Source organism: Lepidochelys kempii, chromosome 1, assembly GCF_965140285.1.
Source record: "Lepidochelys kempii isolate rLepKem1 chromosome 1, rLepKem1.hap1, whole genome shotgun sequence".
NCBI classification, from domain to species: Eukaryota; Metazoa; Chordata; order Testudines; family Cheloniidae; genus Lepidochelys; species Lepidochelys kempii.
Window position 1 is genome coordinate 208,208,461 of NC_136380.1, and position 19,621 is coordinate 208,228,081.

The following is a 19,621-nucleotide window of genomic DNA, read 5'->3' on the forward strand; positions in this document are numbered from 1 at the left end:
ACTTGTGGCACCTTAGAGACTAACAAATTTATTTGAGCATAAGCGATGAAGTGAGCTGTAGCTCACAAAAGCTTATGCTCAAATAAATTTGTTAGTCTCTAAGGTGCCACGAGTCCTCCTTTTGTTTGTTGTACTGTCTTTCTGCTAAAAGGTTAACTGCAAAAAGGAAAAGTCTGGGTTTTTATTTTATTTTTTAAATAGGTATATAGAGAGAGAGACCATATTTTCCCCCTGTCGCGCCCCCCACCCCCCAACACTCTCCACAAATAAACAAAACCCCAATCAAACCAAAAAACAAGACAGACAAAATCCCCCAGTCCCCTTCAAAGGGATAACACTAAATCTCTATCCTGGAGGGATGTTGTATGGCTAAATTCACTAATGTTGGTGGGGCGTGCTGATACTGTGGTGATGGGAGGCCATATAACTAGACATAAAGACGCTTCTCGGTGTCTTCTCTTTGGCAGGTGTGGGGACTAACCTTTGTGTCACAAGAGAAGCGTCTCATCACTGGCGCTGCAGACAGTGAGCTCAGGGTGTGGAACATCACCTACATCCAGGAGGTAAGAACTGAAAGCATCATCTCGGGTGCTTTGCTCGGGACTGGATTGAACTGGAACATGGCAGGACTGAGTGTCTTTCTGGGACATGGTCAATATCCATCCAGGACACTCTCAATGTGGAGCAAATGTTGATTGATGGCTTTAACTGTATGTTTCTACTGGCTCCCAGCTCTGTTGTAGTTCTGTGCAGACTGCCTTTGTGCATGTGTGGGAGCTTGTCCCAAGAATGGGGCACTTCTTGCTGCGGGATCAGGCAGAGTGAGAAGCTGGAGGAAATTCTTATCTGGGGATATGCATGGTGACTGCAGACCACTCCTTATCTTTAAATTGGGGTTAGCCAATTAAGCATGAAATGACTGGTGGTCACCCTCCTCTTTACCGCGTGGATGTGGCTTGTGGAGAGGACAGGTTTTGACATCCACTGCTTCACTTTGGTCTCAGGAGAAGGCCACTTGGGTTGGGGTGGTGCAACGTGTGCTGGAACTGATGGTCTGCAGGTGGCTTCATTTCATGCCAGGTACATGCAGCCCTCGGTGTCCCAGCCAGTTGCTGATGGGGACCTTGGGCAACGTTTGGGAGCCCTGTTTCAGGCTGCATTGTAGAAGCTCTTCTGAAATGGACTGATTCCATTCAATTACTGTCTACACTGTTAGGGCTTCATTTCATAGAGTATCTTTCATCCTGGCTGTTCTTCTGAGCAGTTCCGAATGAAAGCTGTGACAGTGTTAAATGGCTGGAAGGAATTGAGATGTAGGTGGGGGAGAAGCCAGGGTGTGCTAAGGATCTCTCTTTGCTTTGTCTGCTACAAGCAGGCAACAGACCCTAATGAGCCAGAATCCAAGAAAAGCAAAGGGTCTCCAGCTAAAGCAGAACAGACCTCGGAAGTGGATGAGACCTCAGACCTGGATGAGACACCGGAGGAGGTAACCCTTTTCCCCACCCTGGTGAAGTGGTGCAGGTTCACAGGGTTTTGTGCTGTTAGTGAGGGTAGATACACAGCTTAAATAACGAAATAGGGGTTCGAGGACAGACCTGGTTACCTAGCTGACACTTGCCTCACTCTGTTGGCTTTGTGCCCTGGGGATGATCTCTAGTGCTTCTAGAGAAGACACCATGACCCATAATCAAGGAATCACACCAGTGTGTTCTACGTTCCTGAGGAACAATTTCTCACACTTCCCCAAATACCCACAAAATAGCAGCAGGAACCTGTGCTTGTATTGACTGGTAACCTGTGCCAAAGAAATCCCCAGTGTAAGCATATTGGTGGGTCTCTAGAAAGGGTTGGCATTGCTAGCAGAGCTCTTTCCTTGTAGGAAAGGGACCTCAGTAAAATGGTCACTTTCCACTTGCCTCCCTTCAGTGCTGAAACTGATTCACCTAGGACTTATTAACAGTACCCTATGTCATAACCAGGTATCCTGGTTTTCTGTGATTTAAAAAAAACCCATAAAAATCTCAAAAAAAAAAGAAAAAGAAAAAAGAGTACTTGTGGCACCTGAGAGACTAACAAATTTATTTGAGCATAAGCTTTCGTGAGCTACAGCTCACTTCATCCGATGCATTCAGGGGAAAATACAGTGGGGAGATTTATATACACAGAGAACATGAAGCAATGGGTGTTACCATACACACTGTAAAGAGAGTGATAAGGTAAGGTGAGCTCTTGCCAGCGGGGGGGACGGACGACGACGGGACCTTTTGTAGTGATAATCAAGGTGGGCCATTTCCGGCAGTTGACAAGAACGTCTGAGGAACATTGGGGGGTAGGGGGGAATAAACATGGGGAAATAGTTTTACTTTGTGTAATGACCTATCCACTCCCAGTCTTTATTCAAGCCTAAATTAATTGTATCCAGTTTGCAAATTAATTCCAATTCAGCAGTCTCTCATTGGAGTCTGTTTTTGAAGTTTTTTTGTTGAAGAATTGCCACTTTTAGGCCTGTAATCGAGTGACCAAAGACATTGAAGTTTTCTCCGACTGGTTTTACTCCTTTTCTTTTTGCGGATACAGACTAACACGGCTGCTACTCTGAAACCTGTCATAAAAATCTCCGTTTCCCCACAATTAAAATGGAATGCTGAACTTTAGTTTCCCTAGCCATGATATATATATAGGTATCAGCTGAACACAGTGTTTTGTTGATATACAGTAGAATCGTGTTTAGCCAAGCCTCTGTTATCTGGCTCTCCATATTAACTGAACCATCAGGGGCAGCCTGCGGCAGGGCTCCTGTGGTCCGAGCCCCACCTTAAAATAAGGGATAGAAAGCTCTTTGCCAATCCTCCTGGTTATCCCAATTTTTGATTATCTGGTCCCAGTCCCAATTAGATCGGCTATATGCGGTTCCACTGTAAATTTAAAGCACGTTCAAAAAATCAACTACAAGAGGGGGAAGTTGCAGGCATTGAATAAGTGTCACTGGTACTTTCAGTAACATTGATTAATAGTTAATGCATACATGTTTTTATTTTTTCACAAAATGTAAAAACTAAAGATTCTCTGTAAAAACACAAATTCCACATTTTTCCGGGAGAAATGGATTTCGAGGATCCCTTGTCATAAGGGTCTCAGAGAGTGGTGCTGCCGTGTTTAGAATCAGCTCCTATTGTGGGAAGCCACTTCCACTTAAGTCAATTGCACCTGAAAGCCTTTCACTAAATTCCTCCTCTCTGGATCACTCACTCACCTGCTGGCACTTCCAGAATCCTTTGAAGATTTCAGTTTCACTCATTCAGTTACAGCTAGACACGCAGCCTTAACAACTGTTCCTTATGTCCTTCCTCCAGGAAGTTTCTCTGCCTCTATTTTTAAGCAGGTAATTAAATGATCTCTCTCCCCAACCTTCCTCATCTCTCTCCTGCAACAGGAACTAAAAGCTGGTGCCTTAATTTTATAAAAGTTCAGATAAATGCCCTTCCAGTTAGTGAGATGCATGTTTCAGTCCACGAAAGAAAGTTGGTTCTCAGCTATAGTGCAAGAAACATAAGTTAAATTTGTGCCTCACACAAATGTTTGTTTGCTGTTAGTTCCCACCCTCTTTGCTGGTGCAGATTCCTTGTCTCTTTTGGATGCTAGTCAGATGTTGTAGACTATGCCCTTTCATTGTTGTATCTAAAGACTTGCTTGACCTTCCAGACTACAATTGTTTTCCCTTTCTGTATTCTTGTAGCGCCTCCTGAGGTGCAACAAAGCTGGCTCCATCATGCGGGAAGGAAGAGACCGAGTAGTTACTCTGGCCACTGACCGGACAGGCAGGATCCTAGCCTGCCATGTAAGTAATATGCTTTGGGGCCTTTGGCTAGTGGACTACAGAGGAGGCTCTGTTGTGTGTCTCAGGGACTCTCCACTGCAGCAGCTTCTTAGGCGACTTGCTGCTAGTACTAACTCTGTGAATCTGTCTCCAGGGAACAGACTCTGTTCTGGAAGTGTTTTGTGTCCTTACTGAGGATGAAATTTGCAAGAAAATGGAAAAGAAAATGAGAAAAGCAAAGAAAAAAACCAAGTAAGCTCTGTTTTTCTAACTTGATGATGTCCACATGCTGAGACTTGACAAAAGGCCCATCCAGTGAGAGGGTGGAATGAATGAATCATGAACCGTTTGCAGTTAGTCTGCTGTTAACATGTTTGTCTTCCTGGCTTGTTGGTGCTGGTGTGAGCCAGGTTGTTTTTTGTTCCCAGTAATTGCGAGAAAATCACCTTCCATCTGATTCTCTTGCAAGAAGTGAATGGGATGAGGGAATAGACAGAATTCTCCTGGTAAAGCCCCACGTGTACATCACCATCTATGACTCAGGAGAAGTGAAAGCTGGTGGTGCTAGGCTGAGTAACCAGAGTCACTTTGACATCTACAGATCATGAGCCTCGGGGTGGTATGTGCCAGGTTCAGATTGGGGCAAACTGTCTTTTAGCGGACAGCCTTTTATTATAAGTCTATATTATGCTTCTCCAGTGTCCATCATTCATACATCCCCCAGTGTCTAACAGGTTTCTCGCAATAGCTGTGGGAGATAGGTGAATGTTAGTTCACTTCTTGGGAAATCTGAGGCACACCAAGGATACATCTATTTATATTTTGGTAGTGCCTAAGGGCCAGAATTAGGAGTTAGGACCCCATTTTTCTGAGCTATGTACAGACACGGAACAAAACAATGATCCCTGCTGCTGAGAGCTTTCAGCCTGTTGACTTGTCTACACTTGAATGTTAATTTGGATTAAGGTAGGGTGTGAATTTAAAGCACAGAAGCCATTCTGGAATAACTCCATGTGTGGACAAGCCCTAAGTACACGGGTGGGGAGGGATGCAATTAAGTTGATGTCTTGAACAAATTTCAGCGGTGATATCTACTTTCTACCTCCCTGAATTGCCCTTGTGGTTTCAGTTTGTTAGAGTATTCTCTTACACTTCCTGTCCTAAACCTGTGGCTTTTTGTTGTTCTTCAATAAACAATTTCACCTTACTGGAGTAGGTGGATTCTCCTCACTGAATAGCAGGGTGTGGTTTGATAGCCATCTTAATAAGACGGTTTAGGATCATTATTCTCTAACTTTGCAGCAAGAGTCCTGAGGTTTCTTCAGGACTGCCAGCAGCGTTGTTGCCCATCAAAGTCTGCACTGAAGAGCATTGCACCTCCACTAGAACAGCACGTCTGTGTCAGCACTGGATAAGGGTCCAGCTAGTTTCATTTGTAGAGGGGTTGCAGTTAGTTTGTTTGTTTTTTTGGGCGGGGGGTGGGGGTGGAATGTGTCTGTACATTTCTGCCCCATGTTAGTCTGTGACTGGACTGGCAGTGACTGGTAACTTGATTCCAAGTGGTTGTCTGACCTTTCTAGACAGAAGTCTGAGGAGGAGGAAGAGGAGCCTGAAGGAAGCGTTGAGATGAGTCTTCAAGAAGAGATTCAACGAGTCACTAGCATCAAAGCTTCTGCTAAAATCAAGTGAGTGCAAAGCCCTGTCCTGGGGTCATTGCTGCAGCTCAGGCACCCAGTGCAGGGGCCATGACTCAGGGAGAGTTTGTATTTTACAAAGGTGGCTCTTCTGCAAAGATGAGAAGCTCAGACTCCATAGAGCTGGGGAGAGGCCTGCAGGGTCCCAGCTAGTCCATCTCCACCCCCATATCTCTCTAATGTCTTCACACACCCCTTCCATTGAGATTGTTCCCTGCAAGGGATTCTCTAGGACTGTGATTCCCAAACTTTTGTATTGGTGACCTCTTTCACATAGCAAGCCTCTGAGTGCGACTGCCCCCTTATAAATTAAAAACACTTTTTAAAATATATTTGACACCATTAAATCCTGGAGGCAAAGCAGGGTTTGGGGTGGAGGCTGACAGCTTGCAACCCCCCATGTAATAAACTCGCAACCTCCTGAGGGGTCCCGACCCCCAGTTTGAGAACCCCTGTTCTAGGGGCTTGCCTCCTAGTTTTAAATGATCGGTCCTATGGGGCTTCTGCTGCTGCCTTTGTTAGACTATTCCATTGCCGACTGCCTCTCCTATCAAGAAGTTGTTCTTGGTGTTTTCCTTTAGTTTGTTTCATCTTGTTTCTCCTAGTTATGACCCTGACTTCTCTGTGTCCATTTAAACAGGTCATTTGACTTGATTCTGTCTCCGAAAGGAGAGCTGAAGGCCACCTTACTGCTCCAGAACAACACCATTGAGTCATACATCCTGACCCCATCAGCACAGGTCCCCCAAGTTGTCCGTGCATCCAAGATAACCATTGGAGGTCACCGCAGTGATGTCAGGACACTGGCTTTTAGCTCCGACAACATTGCCATCCTCTCGGCTGCTGCTGAATCTGTTAAGATCTGGAACAGGTGTGTGTTCTGATTCTGTAAATTCCTCTTTGTCTGCCAAGTGTCCTTCTCCAAGAGGTTGTGGCTGTTCAGGCAAGAGGGGAGAATGGGAAATGGTAGTGGGGAATGATCCCAAGGAATACAAAGTGATAAATGGAATAGAGAAGGTAGATGGGGCACTCTGCTTACTCTTTCTCATTATACAAGGACAAGGGGATACTACTTTCGTGAAACTGAAAGGCAAGAAATTAAAAATGCATTTTTAACCCGGGGAACTCATTACCACTAGATATCATGAGGCTAAGAGTTTAATGGGGTATATAAAAGGTCAGCTCTTTGGATACTGAGGACATCTACAGTCATGGAATCAGAGAAATGTAGTGCTAGAAGTCACCTCAAGAGGTCATCAAGTCCAGCCCTTTGTGTAGAGTCAGGACCAAGTAAACCTAGACCATCCCTGACAAGTGTTTGTCCGGCCTGTTCCTGAAAACCTCCAGTGATGAGGATTCTACAATCTCCCTTGCAAGCTTGTTCCAGAACCTGCTGACCTTTATTGTTAGAAAGGGGTTTTTTGGGTTAATATTTAACCAAAATCTCCCTTGCTGCAGATTAAGCCCATTACTGCTTGTCCTACCTTCAGTGGACATGGAGAGCAATTGGTCACCATCTTAATCGATAACAGTGCTTGACATATCTGAAGACTGTTATCAGGTCCCCCTTCAGTTGTCTTTTCTCAAGACAAACAGGCTGCTTTTTCTAACCTTTCCTCATAGGTCAGGTCGAAAGCTTTTATCGCTTTCATTGCTCTCCTCTGGACTCTTTTTCCAATTTATCCACATCTTTCCTTAAGTGTGATGCCCAGAGCTAGACAGAGGACTCCAGCTGAGGCCTCACCAGTGTCGAGTAGAGGGGACAGTTAGCTCCCATGTCTTACGTACGACACTCCTGTTAATACAGCCCAGAATGACATTTGCCTTTTTTGCATCTGCCTCACATTGTTGGCTCGTATTTAATTTGTGAATCACTATAATCCTCCGATCCTTTTCAACACCACCTAGCTAGTTATTCCCCATTTTGATTTTTCCTTCCTAAGTGTAGTACTTTGTACGTTGTTAAATTTCATCTTGTTGATTTCAGACCAATTCTCTAATTTGTTAAGGTTGTTTTGAATTCTAATCCTGTCCTCCAGAGTGCTTGCAACCCCTCCTAGTTTGATGTCATCTGCAGATTTTATAGGTGTTCACTCCATTCCATTATCCAAGTCATTAAGGAAAATACTGAATAGGACTGACCCCGTGGGACTCCACTAGTTACTCTCTGTCTGATAGCCAACCATTGATAACTACTCTGAGTATGGTCTCTCAATTTTTTTCTTAGCGTATGCACAACATTCTTCATGTGGCACATGACCAGTATCCATCACCGAATTTAGTCCGTTGGTTGGATCATTAGCTTCCCTGGCCCGATCAGTTTTGGACCCACCTTATACTAATTTCATCTAGTATGCTTGTGAGAATGTCATGTGGGATTGTATCAAAGGCATTACTAAAATCCAGTTGTGTCATGTCTATAGCTTCCCCCCATCCACTAGGCCAGTAACCCTGTCAGGGAAGGAAATTAGGGTGGTTTGGAATGATTTATTCTTGATAAATCCATGGCTATTCTTTATAACCCTATTATTCTGTAAGTGCTTACAAATGTGATTGTTTAATAATTCGTTCCAGTATCTTTCCAAGTTTCTGTCAAACTTATGCTGACTGGTCTATAATTCCCTGGATTCCCTTTTAAATATAAGTACTATATTGGCCCTTCTCCAGTACTCTGGGACCTCATGAGTTCTCAGAGATAACTGCTAACAGTTCTGAGATTGCTTCAGCTTGTTCCTTAAGTACCCTACAATGAATTTCATCAGGCACTGTTGACTTGAATACATTTTATTTATCTAAAACAGCATACTGGGCTAGATGGACCATTGGTCTAACCCATATGGCTGTTCTTATGTTATAAATATTTTTAAAGTATTCTTTGGCTATTTTGGTTTACATTTCTTTCCCCTTGTTAATATTTATTGTGTTGAGATTCTGGTCACCATTAATCTTTTTAGTGAAGTGTGAAGCAAAATAGGTGTTAAACACCTCAGTCTTTTTAATGCCATCAGTTATTAGTTCCCCTGCCCTGCTAAGTAGGAGACCTAAACTTTCTTTCATCTTTCTCTTGTTCCTAATGTATTTAAGGAACCTCTTCTAATTGCCTTTTATGTCCCTTACTAGGTGTAACTCATTTCGTTCCTTAGACTTTCTGATTTTGTCCCTACATGCTTGTGCCATTCTTTTTGTACTACTCCTTAGCAATTCATCCATATTTCCACATTTTGTAGGATTCCTTTTTGATTTTCAGATCACTGATGGAGCCATATTGGCCTCCTACTATTCTTCCTATTTATCCTTTGCATTGGGAGAGTTTGCAGTTGTGCCTTTAATATTGTTTCCTTGAGAAACTGCTAGCTCTCCCAAACTCTGTTATCACTTAGATTTTCTTCCCATGGCATCTTACCTACCAGGTCTCTGAGGCTGTTCAAGTCTGCTTTGTCCTTGTTCTGCTGCTCTCACTGATTCCTTGCCTTGGAATAATATAATCTATTATTTCACGATCACTGTCACTGAAATTGGCTTCCATCTTCAGATTTGCAATCAATTCCTCCCTGTTGGTCATTATCAAGTCTAAAATGGCTGCCCTGCTGGTTACTACTTCCATTTTCTGAAACAAAAAGTTGTCCCCTATACATTCCACCTACTGTTTGGAAATTTTGTGTTTTATCATATTACTTCTCCAACAAATATCTGGGTAGTTAAAGTCCCCCATTACTACCAGATCTTGTGTTTTGGATATTTCTGTTCTAGAAATGCCTCATCCACTTCTTCCATATTTAGTGGTCTAAAGTAGAGCCCTTTAAGTCACCCTTATTTTTTTCCCCCCTTTATCTTTACCCAGAGACTTTGCCTCTCACCTCCTTCTGGACCTCAGAACAAGTGTATTTATTCTTGATGTATAATTAACATAGTCTTCCCTCCCCCCCCCCCCCCATCTGTCCTTCCTGAACAAGCTGTACCCTTCTATACCAATATTGCAGTGATAAGATTTATCCCACCAAGTCTCTGTGATGCAATTAAGTAATCATTTAGCTTATGTATTAATACTTCCAGTTCTTCCTGTTTATTCCCCATACTCCTTGCATTTGTGTAAGGACATCTAAGATGTTGAACAGATTCCCCCACTGATTTCCCTCTTGTTGCTCCTATGACTCTTTTGTAATTTTTCATGTCTCCCCACCCAACATCCAACCTCTTAAGGTTGCCCTTCTTTGTGCTCACCTGTAGGCGATTGTCACCTGCCCCCTTTGAACCTAGTTTAAAGGCTTCCTTACTAGGTTGCAGAGGAACAGCCGTGTTAGTCTGTATTCGCAAAAAGAAAAGGAGTACTTGTGGCACCTTAGAGCTCAACCAATTTATTTGAGCATAAGCTTTCGTGAACTACAGCTCACTTCATCGGATGCCTACTGTGGAAAGTGGAGAAGATCTTTTTATACACACAAAGCATGAAAAAATACCTCCCCCCACCCCACTCTCCTGCTGGTAATAGCTCATCTAAAGTGATCACTCTCCTTACAATGTGCACATTGTACAATGTGTAAGAAGAAAAGGAGTACTTGTGGCACCTTAGAGACTAACCAATTTGTTTGAGCATAAGCTTTCGTGAGCTACAGCTCACTTCATCGGATGCATACTGAGAAAGTGGAGAAGATCTTTTTATACACACAAAGCATGAAAAAATACCTCCCCCCACCCCTTTTTATACACACAAAGCATGAAAAAATACCTCCCCCCACCCCACTCTCCTGCTGATAATAGCTTTCCTAGATAAGCTATTACCAGCAGGAGAGTGGGGTGGGGGGAGGTATTTTTTCATGCTTTGTGTGTATAAAAAGATCTTCTCCACTTTCTCAGTATGCATCCGATGAAGTGAGCTGTAGCTCACGAAAGCTTATGCTCAAACAAATTGGTTAGTCTCTAAGGTGCCACAAGTACTCCTTTTCTTCTTACTAGGTTGGTGAGTCAGCATGTGGAGATACTCTCCCCTTCTTGGGTCAGGTGGACCCCACCTCTTCCCAGCAGTCCTTCTTCCCGGAACAGCATCCAGTGGTGAAGGAAGCCAAAGCCCTCCCCTCAACACCATCTGCACAGCCCTGCATTCCTCTCCAGACTGTGCATATCCATGCCTGGGCCTTTACCCTCAACTGGGAAGAAGGACAAGAGCAACCCCTGGGACCTCATCTCCTTCACCCTTGCTCCCAAAGCACTGTAATCACAGCTGATCTGCTCAGGGTCATACCTGGCAATATCATTAGGGCCCAGATGGATGAGCAGCATGGGTTAGTGGTCAGAGGGACGGATGATCCTCAGCAGTCTTTCTGTTGCATTTCGGATGTGGGCTCGACCAGTCTCCTTCCTGTGGAGTAGCTAGTTCTCTTTCCTCTTCTGGTGCTGCTGTAGTTATCTGAGGTTGTCTAGCATCCTCCATCCTGGATGTGTCTGTGTGCATCCTGTCGATGAAGTCCTTGCCACCTCTTGCAGCTCTTTTACCAGCTTCCTGAGGGACTCCACCAACAGACACTTCTCGTACCAGGTGGTTCTCCCTGCCTGGCTTTCTTTGGTGGGGATATGCAGGCGGCATTCCCAGCAAGTCAAGACCAGAACCTGTGTTGAAGTTTCCGGGGTCAGGATGCCTGTCTCGTGGAGTGTTCCAAGAGGTGCAGGCAGAGGAAGGGCTAGCAGTGGTGCCGTTTTCCTCCCATTGCGGGCTCTTTCTTGTAGAGTACCTGCCAGGTGTGGGGTGAAAAAAATCACATGTGCTGATTATTTTTCCGTGGGATTCTAATCCTGTGTTTTCTGACATAAACCAACCACTAACTGCGTGGGGCTAGGGAAAACTTCACCCATGGACATAGCCTTGGGTTTTCTTGTGCCTTCTCTGAAGTATCTGATGCCAGCCACTGTTGGAGAAAGGACGTTGGACTGTTTGGGTCACTGTTCTAACCCACAATGCTATCGCAGAGCTCCCTCACCATCACTGACTCCTCAAATGCTACTCCCCTGGGATATGGCTATCCTCTGAGAACTCCTCCCACCCTGCTCCCCCCTCTCTTAGTCAGCAGTTTTCAGTTACTTTGTGAGGGAGAGGTAGCAGTCTCCCAGTTCTCTCTCTGGTATAGGGAGCAGGTTTGGGGATCCCATAGATTTTCTGTTTGGATCTAGCATCACAGAGGTACTTGGGTGGGCAGTTAACCTTCCTATGGGCTAAACTGTGCACGGAGGCTTTGATTCTACCTGGCACTTGTCCTACACCAGCCAGTGCAATCTCTCACAAGCCTGCTGGGCTCAGCATGTGCCCTGACAGGCTCATAATACCCCACAGTTTGGTACTCCTTCCTGGCTGAAGTACCCTGTTGCTGCCATGGGCTGTTCTCCTGTCCCTCTTCACAAGAATGAGCTGGGGGCTGACTGTGTTCCCAGTTGGCTTATAGGGAAACCTTTTCAGTGCTGTGCTGGGGTAGCAGCATTCGAGCTGGAGGGCCAGGCTCTGAGATGGATTTGTCCCCCTCAGTGGTGCTGTAATCTTTGGCCTCCTGTACAGTGCATGAGAGAGAGGCCAATTGGTATGAAAGGCCTTTTAGCAACGCAGCTCATTTAAAGGGGCAAGGTCTGTACACAACGATGGAATCTCGCATGCTGCTTGTGCCCACAGGTCGACTCTGCAGTGTATCCGGACCATGGCGTGCGAATATGCGCTCTGCTCGCTCTTCGTCCCGGGAGATCGGCAGGTCATCATAGGAACTAAGGTAACTGGCTCCCTCCTGGAGCTCCCCTTGAGACCTAGCCCCTGACTAGGCTAGGGTAGTGGTTTCCAAATTGTGGGTTACGACCCAGTACTGGGTCATGGAATGGAAGGCACTGGGTCACGGTGGCTCTGGTCAGCACCACTGACAGGGCCATTAAAAGACCCGGTCGGCGGTGCTGCCCAGCTAAGGCAGGCTAGTCCCTACCTGTTCTGACACCGCACTGCGCCCTGGAAGCAGCCAGCAGCAGGTCCAGCTCCTACATGGGGGGGCCATGGGGCTTCGTGTGCTGCCCCCGCCCCGAGCACTGGCTCTGCACTCCCATTGGCTGGTTCCCGGAAGGAAGCCTGCTTTAGCACCCCTGCTGCACTGCTGCCTAGGAGCTGCCAGAGGTAAGATGGCACCCCAACTCTCTGCCCCAGCCCTGAGCCGCCTCCTCCCCCCAACCCAGAGCCCCTTCCTGTACCCAAACCCCTCATCCCTGGCCCCACCCCAGAGCCCTGACCCCCTTCCGCACCCCAACGCCCTGCCCCAGCCCTGAGCCCCCCCAAACTCGGAGCCCCCTCCTGCACTCCAAACTCCTCATCACCGCAGCCCTCACCCCCACACCCCAACCCTCTGCCCCAGTCCTGAGCCCGTCCCACACCCTTCATCCCCAGCTCCGTTGGGTTGTGGGGATCAACAATTTTCTTCAACTGGGTCGTTAGAAAAAAAGTTTGAAAACCACTGGGCTAGGGAACCTTCCTAAACACTTCCACCATTGCTAGTACTGGTTCAGCTCCACTTGTGTTAGCAACGTGGGCAGCCTTAATGAAAATGGGCTGTCCCTGGTGATCTTACCACTGCCCTGTAGCCCTTTTCAGAGCATGTCTGATTCACTTAGTGCTGAAAGTGCCTGTGGCAGTTGGTGCCCTTTCTGCCCTAGGTGTAGCTCGTGTGGGTTGAGCTGGCTGGTGTTAGCAATGGTGGGATGTTTTTGAAAATGTCCCTAGTGTAAACAGGGTCCCTGGTGATTGGCTGTGTCTAGTGCCTATTTACTGCTTTGCGGGCCACAGACTGGAGTGCAGCAGGTCAGGAGTGAGGTGTATCAGTGGAGTTGCGTGTAGAGATTCCAGGCCAGGGACAGCTGGGGATGCTGCAGGTCAGAAATGTGTCCTCTGTGCTGAGTCCATAGATGGAGCTGGTGCATTCCTCCAGTAGGATTCTGCCTTGGCACCAGGATGTTCCTCTCACACTTCATTTTGATCTGAGAGCTCCCATGTTCCCCCTCCCTGTTATGTCTCTTTAATTTAGCTGGGCTCCTCTCCTGTTGGCTACCTTGTTCTCCACTGGGATCCTTGCTCCTTTAATCACAAATCGTTCTGTCTCTGGGACGCTATGCTTCAAGTTATCACACCTTGTTTGCGGCACAGGCCTGCAGACTGGGCTTTGGACCTGTTCACTGCATCTCAAGCTGTCTTGGCATGTACTGGAGACAGAATAAAGTTGCTGACTTGCTCTCTGTTAATTTGTCTCCCCAGACAGGGAAGCTGCAGCTGTATGATTTGGCCTCCGGGAGTCTGCTGGAGACACTTGCAGCACACGATGGGGCCCTGTGGTCCATCTCTCTTTCACCCGACCAGGTAACTTTCTTTTAGTGGTAGGTCTGCGCTGCTCTCAGGAAGCCTGTGTCTTAGGGGTGGCTTTGAGGATGCAGAAGTTGGCATTGTAGGGTTTTGATGTGGGGGGTGTTTATCACCTCCGCACTTTTGTTCGGCATTATAAAACATTCTGCTGTTCAGTTCTGCACACCTGAACCTGTCTTGGTAGTAAACCAATAGCCCTCTGCTGTTTTAGTGTGGGGTGTCATTTTCTGTGTTTTCAAAACAGTGACAGCTCATTGTCTTTCTGGAACACTTCTCATCTGCAGATCCTAGAGCAGTAGGAAGACTTTATAACTGATCCCAGTGGTGTAATGGAAATGCGATTCTACAAGCAGTCCATTTCTGTGTGGTTGATAAAGTTCTAGGTGCAATAATATGGTCAAATGGGTTTTCATCCTACACAACGAGCATACACACACATCCACTATCTACAGCAAATCAGTCAAGTTGCTCCGGAAGGTTGTCAGTACACGAGACAGCCTGCTGGTATAGGCTACATCTTGATTTATCCTGCCCACTCCACCATCTTAAGTTCATTCCACCTGAAAAAATCCCCTGTCTGCCAAAGCCTTTGAAATCCAAATGTGTTTGTGTCTTCTGCACAGTAAATAAAAGTTCTGTGTTCTAACTGAACCAATGGTCAGTGTAATCTGCTCTTAACCTTCATGTTGTAGGAACTTAAGGTCTAGGCTGGGTCTTAAGGTCTTATGAACTTAAATTCTGGTCTGGAACTGAAGAGCTAAAGGCTCTTCAAGTGTAAGGACCTTGCTTTGGGTGTATTATTCTTCCTGAGTGCAGTGAAAGTGCTCTCACTTGCTTAAATTTTAAACTTTTCTCCTTCAGCGTGGCTTTGTAACAGGAGGTGCTGATAAATGTGTCAAGTTTTGGGAGTTTGAGCTGGTGAAGGACGAGAATGGCACACAAAAGAGGTGAGAGAAAAAAGCCTCTCTGGAGGCAGCATTCCATCTCTGCATTCCTTCTCCCTGCTTGATGGTTTGGCCTTAGTTTTGTTCCTGGATGCCTTTGGTAACACGTGCTCTGTGTGTGTGTGTGTGTGAGAGACTAAACTGAAATGTGTGGAAACAAATATCTGTTCTGGCAAACTTCTTCATCGGGAAGGTTTCTCAGGTTCAGGATGGTACTGAGTGAGACAGCATCTCAGTGATTCATTCTGCAGCCTAGCATTTACAGCACTCTCACCTGGCATGTGGGAGACCCAGGCTTGAATTACCTAACCGCTAGGTTTTAGAGCGAGTCACTCAAAGTCCCTGCTCCAAATCAGGCAGAGCAGGATCTGACCCTGTGTTTCCCACATCCCAGGTGAGTGCCCTGACCAGGCAATCGGGTGTTCTGGGGAAGGGTCTCTCTCATTTGTTCAGGAGAAATTTTGCACGTTCTTGTTTTCATTCTGCATCTGACTGAAAACAAATTTTTGAAAGCCCAAAACTTTTCATGAAGCAGAATTGTTTTCTGGCCAGCCCGGCTTCCATGTTCTTTGCAGTCTTGTGTTGCTGAGGATTTGTTGAGTCCTACTCACAACCTCTCATGGGATTCCCCAGCCCCCTTCCGTATTTTAATTGCTTCATTTCATTGCACCATACTCCCTTAATTTCCCAAACTGAGATTGAGTGGCCTTGTGCTGCTTGCTGCATTCTGTGAATCTATTCCCTGCCGTGTTGAATTCAAGTCACTTTTGGGTCACTGGTTTCCAGCTTCCCTGAAACTTCTTCTCAGTCAGATTCTCCGTATAGGTGAGTGAGAGATGGGGCAGTGAAATCCATATGTGCACAGCTTGTGGCTCATTTCAGTCCTGCTTCATTCCAAGAGCCAAGGAAGGTGGCTGTGTATTGTGTTTACACCCTTGGCGCTCTGTGTGCAAGGACAATGATGCTATTTTCTTCTTGGCCGTTGCTAGGCTCTCCATGAAGCAGACGCGCATCTTGCAGCTGGATGAGGACGTTCTCTGTGTGCGTTACAGCCCCAACCAGAAGCTGCTGGCCATCTCCTTATTGGATTGCACTGTGAAAATATTCTACACTGACACGTTGAAGGTGGCCTCTTGCCTGGGTTGCGTGGAGGGGTTGGGGTGAGAGTTGGTGTGGGGGGCAGTGAGGCAGCTGCCTGGAAAGGTGTGGCTTGGTTGCTGGAGCAGAGCTACAGGCTTACCTGGTGCAGTCACTGTTGTTACATGGGAATGGTACCTGAAGCAGTAATGTAAGGCTGGGGAGAGTGGGAGGGGGACATGTAGTAATTAGCTGGCCAGTAATAACAAATGGGGAAGTCTGCTGACTTCTGGTTCTGGTCCCTATTTACTGACCAAAATCCCACCAAACACTGGCCAGAATTCAGTGGGAAATCTGCATTTAAATTGGGGGGGGAATCAGGCCCTCCCCTGGCTACAAACATCTAGCTGCACAGGAGGGCAAGGCCAGTGGTGCCCTCCCCACTCAGTGCAGGTGCCTTGTGGGCTCCCTTCCCATCTTTCCCTTGCTCCTCCTCCCTGTGTCTGTGAAGAGATTTGCGGGTGGGGCTAGAGCACCTTTGACAGCTCTCCTCCAGTCAACACAGGGGTGCCAAACTCTGAAGCCAATGCAGGAAGGAGAGCCTCCCTGCATGTGAGAGCACACTCCCTTTTTGTGAATAGTGCCTGGCAGTTAGATGGTCCTTGGGCTAGTCAGTGAAACAGACCAACATATGATGGTTAGGAGCTGCACATAAAATGCTGACAAATACACAAAGGAAGCCAAGGAACGGGTGCTCTCTCCTCTCTGATCTGTCAGTGATCTTGGGTACTGTTTCTAACAGTATCAGCTGCCTGCCATCTTCCCTGTAATCATAGGCCAGCTGCTAACCTTCACTGTGAAGGTGTTTGGAAGCGCAGGCACCTCTGAATGTAGGGGATTTCGGGACAGAGCAGCAGGCTTTCAAAGTGCTATGCCCAGTGTTTCTAAATAAATCCATTTCCTCTTTCTTTCCAGTTTTTCCTGTCTCTGTATGGACACAAGCTGCCAGTGCTCTGTATGGATATCTCCTATGTGAGTGAAGTGGGGGCTGCTCACAAAAGATCTTCTGGAATTCTGCCGATGTTTGTGGCCTTAAAAACTGACCACAGCCTTGCTTGGGAATAGAGCTAGGCAGGGCCCTCCTAGAATGGTGATTCTTAGCTGGACTTAAAAACCACCCAACTATCCACCCGAACTTGATAGGACCCAAACTAATCCTCACCCATTCCACAGTCCTTTGTTGGCTGCAAAGGATTGTGGGATTAGGTCATGACAAGAACCCACAAGTGAATTTTGGGTGGGGGAAAGTTTCTGTCGAGTTCGCCCCCAACATTTCCCAGTCCCCCATTGGCTGCTTTGGGATGTAATACAGCTGTATGTCCTTTCCTGGTGGACGGAGACTTGTTTCTGGGGCCCCTGCTCATTAGTCATGTACTTTTCAGTCCTAGTGGCCAGCTCAGAGATCATTGTCATTCCTTCCGGGTCAGTCATGCCCCTTCTCTCTGCCTTGCTTGGTGTAGGACGGGGCCCTAATTGCAACTGGCTCTGCTGATAGGAATGTGAAGATCTGGGGCTTGGACTTCGGCGACTGTCACCGATCTCTCTTTGCTCACGATGACAGGTAGGCCCTGGTGTGGTGAGCTGCAGACTCCTCCCTGCAGATCCACTGATCTTTGCCCTGGCAGTGACGTCTCTCCAGTGCTCCTGCAGGGGTGGGATGTGGACCCCTGGCCTCCTGTGTGTGGCACTGCGTAGGCACCAGAGCAGACGGGTGCACCTTCCTGAGCAGTGGTTCTGAAGCACTGGTCTGTGGTGCTCCGGCTCTCCCCGCTTCCTCAGCGCTGAGCCTTGGTGCTCTTCAGCTCATTGTTTGGTGCTTGTGCCCTGCTGTGAAGCTTGGCTGAGCTCCGCTGGGGTAGAGCACGCAGGAGAGCGGAAGGCAGCAGAGGCTGGTACAGCTGATGTCGTAGTCTGGTAAATCTCTTCCCCCTACCTCCTGGAGTCCCTGCAATGCCCAGAGAGTGCTCCCACGGGGCAGGCAGAGAGGGGGCTGCTGTAGAAAGGGTGTTGGCTTCAGATATTTCACTGTCTCCTTTTCTGCCTGTGTGATGGCGATCCCTTTCTCTCACTCTTCAGTGTGATGACCCTCCAGTTTGTGCACAAGTCCCATCTCTTCTTCACGGCCGGGAAGGACCACAAGATTAAGCAGTGGGATGCGGATAAGTTTGAGCACATCCAGACCCTGGAGGTAAAGGGTTTCAGAGAGTGACTGAGGCCTGGGCAGCTCTTTTCCCCTAATGACTGGGAGAATTGGTGGGGGTCTTGTCTCATCTCTTCCCTCTGACCTGTAGGGACACCACCAGGAGGTGTGGTGCTTGGCACTCAGTCCGAGCGGAGACTACATCGTGTCTTCATCTCATGATAAATCCCTGCGCCTTTGGGAAAGGACAAGGGAGCCACTAATCCTGGAAGAGGAAAGGGAGATGGTAAGAGCATTAGTCTTTCCTTGTGGTCTCCTACAAGAGACAATTCCACCCCTAGTTTCTCCTCAGCCACTAAATGCCCCTTCTTAATCTTCAGAGGATCTTACACAGCACCTAAGAGATCTCAGCTCGCTGTTTACCTGTGTCTGGGAGTGAGATGTCCAGAAGTGACTGGAGTATTCTGGGGGATTGGTAGTACTGTAGAGAAAGGCACAGTTGCCTCCAGCATGATCTTCAGGTGGCTCAAAATTGCACTGGCTGTCTTTTCTTTTCTCTTTCCCTGCTATATTGCATTGCAGACTCCTAGCTAACGTGCTCTCTGCTATGCTGCTCCCCAGGTTTCCCTCCAAATAGATGTTTTGTTTTCCCCAGGAGTACTGGCTTCATCTTCTCCTTTTGTTTTTTCCTTCAAGTCTTTCTAAGCTCTGCAGGCCCCTCTTTAACTTTCTGCCCTCCGTGGTGTTTGGGGCACTTTCCATCAGTGACAGCAATGGGGAGTTTGTTAATTAGATGCAGTGTGCACAGGTTGCTCCGTTCCTTAGTGTGAGGCCCATGCAAGCTCCTCTCCACCTGGGCCTGCCATGGCTGCTGTGATCATCACTGCAACTAACAGACACAGGACTGAGAGAGTTGAGGGCAGCACCTTCTCAATAGTAGTCCTATGGCTACGGGGAGCTGGCAGAGGCCTACCTTGCCTCTTGAACTTGTGCTTCAGGGTTCACCTCTTCATCAAAGCACTCCCCAAAGAGCCAGTGGAGGAGAGAGTGCCTGACAGCATGTGCAGAGGAGGAAACCTGAGAGTCAGTGATGTCTGGCCTGACTCTTCTGTGGGGATTTTGCTGTGACCCTTAGGACCTCAATACCCCTGGACTGCCCATTCGAAATGCTGGTGGCTATAGGATGATATATAAACCTGCCAGAGGGAGGTAGATGCCCTTTTCTTAGGGGAGCTTATCATACATCTCCTTCATGCATCAAGAACAGCGAGTTGGCACTTCCGTGGGGAAGCCACAGCTCTGGAGAGCGGAGGATGGATTAAACAGTGCAAGGGCCGTGCTAGTGTGCGAGGTGCCAGTCAGTGCCCTGCTGGGACTGCTCCTTCCTGCAGGATGGGCTGATGTCTCAGAAGGGAGCAGCTGTATCTGGATTGTCTTAATTTCGGCTTGATTAGCTGATGCTAACGATCTCTTCGGGCTGCCCGTGTGCCCAGCCTGCACACCTGTTCCCCACCTGCCTAG

The 19,621-nt window shown here is 47.2% G+C and overlaps 1 protein-coding gene across 5 annotated transcripts in view; it reads left to right on the plus strand.

Moving 5' to 3' along the window:
- Positions 1-19,621, plus strand: part of WDR3 (WD repeat domain 3) — a 41,977-nt gene that overhangs the window by 13,516 nt on the left and 8,840 nt on the right. For 4 of the 5 annotated variants that reach the window (XM_073310359.2, XM_073310377.2, XM_073310382.2 and 1 more), the window contains 14 exons: positions 468-563; positions 1,373-1,486; positions 3,737-3,838; positions 3,972-4,069; positions 5,398-5,502; positions 6,152-6,382; positions 12,164-12,257; positions 13,775-13,876; positions 14,741-14,826; positions 15,813-15,948; positions 16,876-16,932; positions 17,421-17,521; positions 18,037-18,148; positions 18,252-18,386. In XM_073310359.2, the coding sequence (XP_073166460.1) occupies positions 468-563; positions 1,373-1,486; positions 3,737-3,838; positions 3,972-4,069; positions 5,398-5,502; positions 6,152-6,382; positions 12,164-12,257; positions 13,775-13,876; positions 14,741-14,826; positions 15,813-15,948; positions 16,876-16,932; positions 17,421-17,521; positions 18,037-18,148; positions 18,252-18,386 (1,569 nt within the window). The remainder of the gene's footprint in view (positions 1-467; positions 564-1,372; positions 1,487-3,736; positions 3,839-3,971; positions 4,070-5,397; positions 5,503-6,151; positions 6,383-12,163; positions 12,258-13,774; positions 13,877-14,740; positions 14,827-15,812; positions 15,949-16,875; positions 16,933-17,420; positions 17,522-18,036; positions 18,149-18,251; positions 18,387-19,621) is intronic. The other variant, XM_073310368.2, reaches the window with a different exon arrangement.